Source organism: Engraulis encrasicolus, chromosome 9, assembly GCF_034702125.1.
Source record: "Engraulis encrasicolus isolate BLACKSEA-1 chromosome 9, IST_EnEncr_1.0, whole genome shotgun sequence".
Classification (NCBI taxonomy): domain Eukaryota; kingdom Metazoa; phylum Chordata; class Actinopteri; order Clupeiformes; family Engraulidae; genus Engraulis; species Engraulis encrasicolus.
Window position 1 is genome coordinate 5,013,171 of NC_085865.1, and position 7,981 is coordinate 5,021,151.

At 43.3% G+C, this 7,981-nt stretch overlaps 1 protein-coding gene across 1 annotated transcript; it reads left to right on the forward strand.

Annotated features, from left to right (window-relative positions):
- The first annotated feature begins 716 nt into the window (after positions 1-716).
- On the forward strand, positions 717-4,948 carry LOC134454937 (cadherin-19-like). Its single transcript, XM_063206023.1, has one exon. It carries the CDS (start codon positions 1,109-1,111, stop codon positions 1,580-1,582), a length of 474 nt encoding a protein of 157 aa, XP_063062093.1. The 5' UTR covers positions 717-1,108; the 3' UTR covers positions 1,583-4,948.
- Positions 4,949-7,981: the final 3,033 nt, after the last annotated feature.

The following is a 7,981-nucleotide window of genomic DNA, read 5'->3' on the forward strand; positions in this document are numbered from 1 at the left end:
CACTTGTACACATGCAGTTTGTTAAACGACAAAGGCAATTATTCTAGAGCTGTTTTGTTGAACTTTATCAGTATATAGCTGAAATCTTTTTGAAACTCTGATTTTACATGGCTTTCTGACCTGCAGAAAGTCTCTCTGCAACATCTAAAATTCTAATTTATTACCCACTGCTCTTAATAAGACTTCACTCTTTAATATTTTCCCACATATTACAATTCTTGAAAATTAATGCTGGGACAAAACGAAGACTAAGTCCCACAAATTACAAACCCAAGCCTGTTTCTTAGAATATGTTCAGCAGTTCAAATTACCAAATGGTAAAAGGGTTATTATTTTGTATGCAGTAATATATGGGTTTGAAAAGGGAGAGATTGATGACCGAGACCCATCTCATTTAGAGAAGTAATTGGCTTAATAGGCAGCTGAGGTGCCGATATCTGCGCTGCCTGGTGTAGCTGTAAAACACTCATTCTTATTCTTACATTCTCCCATATGAAATAGAAATACATGAAACATACTAAAATGATGTGTTTTTTAAGTCCTATATGGTTCATATTATACTATTACATAATATACTATTAAAGTGGTTCATTTCTGTTCGTCTACATCTACAATGCCGTTATTGTAACATATAAACATTTTTTATGTTACAATGGAATGTGTACTGTATGTGTGCTCACTCATATATGACGAAAATAAGACATGGGCCACTCTAATAGCACTTCATGAGCGATTGCAAGACTTGAATAGTCATTGAATTGCTTTGTGAGTTTTACATAGCCTACAGTACTGTACTATTTGAGCAATGTGCTGAGTGCACGACTCTAAATTAACACCAGCAAACCGGCAGAATGCTGGTGAAATTTCAGTTTGGCTGGTAGAAAAGACCAACATACTAGTCACTTTGACCCGTTAGTGAGTGTGTGTTTGGCTAGTACAGTAAGATTATCATCTACTAGCCATTTTGGCTGGTGATGATAAAAGTATAGAGCCCTGGCTGTGTGTGTCTTACGTCTCTCCTCTCTGTCCCCCATCAGTCCTGTCTACATTAATCTTTGCGGTGCGGAGACACAGGAAGAGGACCCAGGAGAAGCTCTCCGCGGACGAGATGGACACCCTGGAGTATTCTGAGAAAGTCCTGAGGTATTCCGAACCCACCAGCAGCCAGACCAACGGGTGCCGAACAATGCCGGGTCCGGTGGTGCCCCTTCGCCCGCACCCCAAACGGCGGGATCGTCGTCTCCGGCGCGAGGAGGTGGCGGCGAGCATCCGCATGTCCCTGCGGCACTCCCACCTCATCGGGCCCGAGGACGAGGTCTTCCGGCAGTTTATAATGGACCGGCTGGAGGAGGCCGACCAGGACCCCTATGCAGCGCCGTTCGACTGCCTGCGGTCGTACGCCTTTGAGGGGACAGGGTCCACCACGGGGTCCCTGAGCTCCATAGAGTCCTTCAGTACCTTTGGTTATGAGGGTGGTGGGACCGCAGAGAGGCCGCGAGATCCCGCTCCCACCACACCCACCACACGGTTCCTCAGACTCACACCCTGGCTGGGGGCAGCAGAGGAAGAGACCAGTTTCTGAATAAATAATATAAGAGATCAATAAGGGAATCAGTTATTAAAATAGCTGTGTAAAGGGACTCTCCACACTGCATTCATTATAGTACAGCACACCGTTTCTCAACACACTTTGCTTTGGACTTTCTTCAACATCACCTGGCATTCTTCAATACGTAGCTCATCAAGTTTCAATGACTTTGACACAACCTGACACAGTAGCACCAAAATATGCTTCTGTCATTATGTTGACAGCGCTAAGGATCTATCACAGATTCCCAGGGCTTCATTAAGTCCTTGAATATCAGGTGTGGTGGGACTGTGAGATCTTGGGATCCTTCACTCTCCACACGGTTCCTCTGACTGATGCCCTGGCAGGGTGCAGCAGAGGAGGAAACCAGTTTTATTTTATTATATTTTTATATTTTATTTCTGAATAAATTGGAGATCAACTAGAAATGCCCTCAGAGAGTGCAGAACTCAGCCAAGGAAGCTGTTTGATAGAACATTCGACTATGTAACACCCTATAGAAACCGGAGAACCTTGGAAACTGGAATGTCAAAATTCGCACTGTCCCGCAATTCAATTTGCCGTCACTAGGGGCATCTAGATTTCTAGTCTAGCAATGCTGAAGAATCTTAAAAAATTCCTGGTTCCAGATCGTTATCCGGATCATCACCAAAATGTAATCACTTGTTCCTCTGGTCATTTCCAACAACTCCATAAAGTTTCATCCAAATCCTTTCATAACTTTTTGAGTTATCCTGCTGACAGACAACCTAACAAACAGACAGTCTGACAAACCAAAAGGACCGAAAACATAACCTCCTTGGCCGAGGTAATAAGGAAATCACTTTAATAGCTTGATGTATGAGCCTTGAACCTTTCCACACTGGATCCAGCACAGTAAATATACCACAAGACTTTTCTCCACATTACATATAATCTCTGTTCCATCTTTTCTTTGATGGCCTCTTCATACACTGGATTTGATATAGTGCTGCACACACCTTGCTTCGACATTCTTCAACATTACACAAAATGCACCAAAATAGGTTTCTGTCATCATCTCAGCGGCACTACCCTGGGGTCCCTGAGTCCAATAGTACATTTGAGTGTGGTGGGACTGAGAGACTTAGGGGATCTTGCGCCCCACAATACAGTTTCTCAGATGCACTTCCTGTCTGAGCGCAGCTGAGGAGGAGAACAGTTTCTGATGAATAAGGGAATCAGTTAAATGACTGTACAATGGGAATCTGTACACCTCTACTCAGTGGATCCAATATACTTCAACATACTTTGCTTTGACATTCTTCAATAGTACCTTAGGTTCCACTGTGCTTGACACAACACAACACAGTAACACCAAAAGATGTTTCTGTCGTCATGTCAGCAACACTAAGGATCTAACACGAGGTCTTTCATTGGGTTCCTGCCCTCCATTGAGTCCTATAGCTTTGAATGTGGTGTGGACCTTGGGGACCCCAGGATCCTTCACCCAACCACAAGGTTCCTCAGACTCATAACCTAGCTGGATGCGACAGATGAGGATACCAGTTCGTGAACAGAAGAGGCAAATAGGCAGATGAACTGGATTGGCGTAGGTGTAGGAGAAGCAAAGGCCTCCTCACATTGTGTTGGACATTGACATTTGCAGAGTGGAATGCTTTGCTTCAACATGTTGGGAAGTCATTGAAAGCCTACATGTATCCTGGAAATTCCTTGGAATTCTTGGGAATTATATAGTTTGCTGTATGGACATTTAGCGAGGGCAAAAAAAAACAGGAAGATTTGCAAACTGGGTGGGAGGAGGTGAGCACATTTCTGAATTGGCCTTAATTTCCATCGGGATCAATACTGTCCCTGCTCGGGGTTCAACAGGTGCATTCAATCCCTGTCACACTACCTTGTGATAGTATGTACAGTAGTACACCAAATCATTCAAATAATAATATTCAATCCTTGGGAATTAATCCATTTGCTGCATGGCCGCAATGCAGGACTCAGGCTAAGTCGCAAAGTTTGAAAATGGCAAGGTGTGCTGAAGCCAGGATGTGTGGCTGTGATTGTTGTTGTTGGTTGTGTTGAAGCCAGTGTACATACAGAATGATGTCTGAAGAAAATGTGTCCTAATATCCTCCCTGAACAAAAGAAAAGGGAAAAAACTGTCTGGGATGACACCCAGTGTCATGGGTGTTCCCAGTATTCCTGGAGAAAAGGGATCCAAGTTAAAATCATTATCCCTAATACTTCATCTTCAAATCTGGGGTCTATACACTGTATACTTTGTCATGTTTTACCCAGTAAGACGAGGACTGGTTACCAAGGGAAAAGAAACCTCTAATTGTAAATGAAGTGAAGCCAGATCATGCCAGTTTACAATGTGATTTGTTCAGATACCACTGTCTTGTTCTTTTATTTCTCCTTCATGTTTTTGGGCGGTGGTGGCTCAGGTGGTAGAGGAGCCGTTCGGCAACCAGAAGGTTGCAGGTTTGAGCCCTGCTCTGTCTGACCCATAGAGGTAGAAAATAACACTAGAGAGGACCCCGCCCCCCTTTTTACGGCAATCTGTAGCGGCCATTATCTGTAGGTAGATCAGAGAAATGGAAATTAACGGAGAACGAGGCTCACCTCTGTCAAAAATGGCTTAATCATGTGAAAATGTCCATCAACACACTATACAAGGACAGTAGTTGAAGCGTGTTGCTAACTATGTTCATAAAAGATATTATTTGATTTTTAAATGTATTTTATCGACTCATATGATTTAAGTAGATATTTAGCCTGACATTTCAAATCTGGTCTTTGATTATAGTGTTACTTCATATTTACACAGTTTTAGTTAATTTCTTGACAGGGGTGGGCGTGTTCTCCATTGACTTGCATTGCCTGAAGTTACCTACCCTACCTACGGAAGTTGGGAAGCTCCAGCTGCCATTTCCCAGTGCTGTCGCAAATTGCTGTGTCCTCTCTAGTGTTATTTTCTACCTCTATGGTCTGACCCCATCGATGTGTCCTTGAGCAAGATACTTAACCCAAATTGCTTCTGGTGGCAGGGAGGTACCAAGAGTGGCAGCCACGGCCACCGGTGTGTGAATGGCTGAATGTGAGGCATATAATGTAAAGCGCTTTGACACTCGAAGGAGTGGAAAGGCGCTATATACAGTAAAGGCAGTCCATTTACTATTTGTAGCAAATCAATATGTATCCTATTTAGGTTTCAGCATCTACTTTTGCTTCACTGTTATTTAAGAATTTCATTTGTGATTGTATTAATTAAAATTCATTGATTTTGAGTTATCCAGCTACAATACGCTAGATATTTCCTTAAGCTGCATAATTGTCAACTGTGGGGTTGTTGTACTGGTGCTGTACAAATTAAATCCCACCCACTCCAAATAAAATGTAAATGTATTATTTACTGATTCAGTAGTACAGCATCTATCTGTAATTCCCACAGGACAATTTGACCTTTGTGAAATGTATTGAGCTATGTGAATATGATTTTCATAAGCATGTTATAATAACGGGGGTAAACGACAATTTGCAGTTATGGTTTTCACACTCCATGAAGATTGCAGATGAATGATAAGATCCATTGACACATGACAAATAGGTAAGTGCTGAATTAAAATGGATAATGTAATTTTACATACTGTTCATAACATAAACTTCCTCATGGAGTTAATTATTATGAATGAGACAGCTCTATATGGCCTTGTTCAAGAGATTCAAAAGCAATAGCCTAACGAGCCAGAAATGCTTAAATTGAGATTTGCAATCGATACGGATCTTTCCACTGTGTTATAAAATGTTGGAAGTTCAAAATGACACTTTTGTACACCTCAGTAATTGAACAGGTACGTAGGATATTATCCCAGTGGGTTTGTCATTCAAGTGTAAAGAAATCCAGCACACTGTCCATTCCACCAACAAACTTCAATACAATGTTCGGAAAAGTTGTATTAAAGTTTGTTGGTGGAATGGCCACTGTGCGGGATTTCTTTATACTTAAATAAAATGTTGGATGACAGCTCTGTTCAAAAGCAAGTAACATGAGCTTACATGACCATTTTTTTGTACATGTTGGTATAAAAATAAGCTTGTCAAAGCAGACTTATATGTGTGCCAAGAGAGATTCTAAATTCCCCAGTGGTTCCCAGCCTTCACTCACTATGCACTAGTGTCCACAAAGCTAGTGGAGAAAAGAGCTGTGGTAAAAGGAGCTGGACCTGTCCCTATGAGTGCATCTTAATATGGGACCTTGCCTCCTCCACTTGCCTCCTCCGCTCGCTTCTCGTCATGATGACATCACTGACAACAGCATTGTATTTCAATATCTTGCAAAAGCTAAATTGTAGAGTCTTTTTCTCGTGTGCAATTGTTATGGTGAATGAAAAACAGTCCCTCAAAAGTTGTTGTGGCGAGGCTGACAGCTGGGAAACTTTATCATTTTCTCCACGGAGGAGGGGCCAGGAGACAAGCGCAAGTGGAGGAGGCAAGGACGCATATTAAGATGCACTCTATGTCTCGAAAGCATCATTGCTAACCAGTTAGCAACTTACTTAGTTTCCAATGGGAAATTACATTGCAACCAAGTAAGTTGCTAACTACTTACAGTAGCAATGACGCTGTCGAGAAACGCACTCCTGGACTTCTCTGTTGTCCACATTTTCGCTCTTTTGACTACATGACTAGATCAGGGTTTCCCAAACTGGGGTGCGTGCACCCCTGGGGGTGCGTGGCCTGCCACAAGGGGGTGCGCGAGCTGAATTGAGCAATGGCGGATATGTGTTTCTATACAGATTTAAAGAAAATGAAGTAGTTTTTAATTGTATGGTGAATTGTATGCTTTAGGAATATTGATGTCTATTGGAAAATGAGGATTCCCTAAATGACTCTGCATAATGTACAGTGAAACCATATTTGAGTTCCCATAAGTACACCAAAACATTCGATTAGGGGGTGCGCGAACCACATTGAAATGTACAAGGGGGTGCGCAAGGAAAAAAGTTTGGGAAACGCTGGACTAGATGAATGATAAACTTCATGTTGGTACACAGCATGTCATTGCACTATTAAGGGAGCAGCCAAAAGTTCATAAAAAATCTAAAACATCAAAAAAAAAATGATGGTAATGTAGCCTATTATTGTGAATACACATTCAGTGTACACAAAAGGTTTGAAGGTGACAGACATGCTGCTGTTTTTTATTTTTTATTGTGAAATAATAGCTGGAAATGGCTACTTCAGTTCAAACCTGCCCATTGTGTATGGAGCATATACTGGGAGTGAGAGGTGGCAGAATACTTTACATTCAGTGCTCTAATGCTTGGCTTGAAGCACCTGCATGGAGAGATCTGCCTCTATTCAAAGCAGAAACCATTTAACCTTTTCAGCGGTCCCTTTCCGCCCTCTTTGTAGGGTATGTTCGCGGTGAATACCACGGCTAATTTAACATTACGGTCCCTTTGAGGTGACACAATTATGTCCATTACAAGTAAGTGGGTGGTATTCACACCGTTTGCCCGCGCTGCGCCGCGACTAGGGGGTCATATTGTTAGCCCTGCTGCTTAGTGCTGCGCTGCATTGCACGGCTGTTAACAGCTTTGGCCGGGCCCAGGACAAAAAGCCATCTGAAAGGCAACCCCCCCAACCCCACCCAATATACTGTATACATGTGTCATTGGGAGGGACCCAATTCTGGACCCCCTCTCTCCGTGGGCCCGGTACGACTGACCCCTTTCTCCCCCCCTCCCTGTCAGCTTTGGCGCTGTGCTGAGCTGAGCTGTGCTGTGCTGTGCTTTGCTGCTGTGCTGTACCGCCTCCGTAAAGAATGGCCAATCCAATCATCATAGACAGACACGGTATGAAACTCCATCGGGCCCTTGACCAGAGGGAGACCCCCTGGTGTTGATTGAACTCAGACGGTGGTGGGTGTTTGGTGAGTGATATTCTTCTCACTTTTCCTCTCCCCAGCGTTGCAGAGCACAATTCCCCACTCCCATGGAGAGTATGAAAGCATGAAAGCATGAAAGCATGAAAGCATGTCGGTGTTCATCTCCCTTTATGACAGGTGACAAAGGACTAAATAAATGAGCCAAGCAGGCAGACACAGTATGTCGTCAGAACACACACCCACACCCACACCCACACACACACACACACACACACACACACACACACACACACACACACACACACACACACACACACACACACACACAGTGTATGACTCATGTGCAGCAGTACACCTGTATACTATGTATGGACACCAGACCTGAAGTGTGAAGTAAAAAGGAGTCGCACACACAGGAGCTTGATGCTGTTCAGTGAAACTGTATTAACCCATTGATGCCTGATGTTGCGTTGCGCAACATTGGCCCTGGCACCTGGAACTGCATTACGCAGCATTCAGGCTCA

Coding starts and splice junctions, on each gene's coding strand:
- LOC134454937 (XM_063206023.1), top strand. CDS start 1,109: ATGGACACCCTGGAGTATTCTGAGAAAGTCCTGAGGTATTCCGAACCC.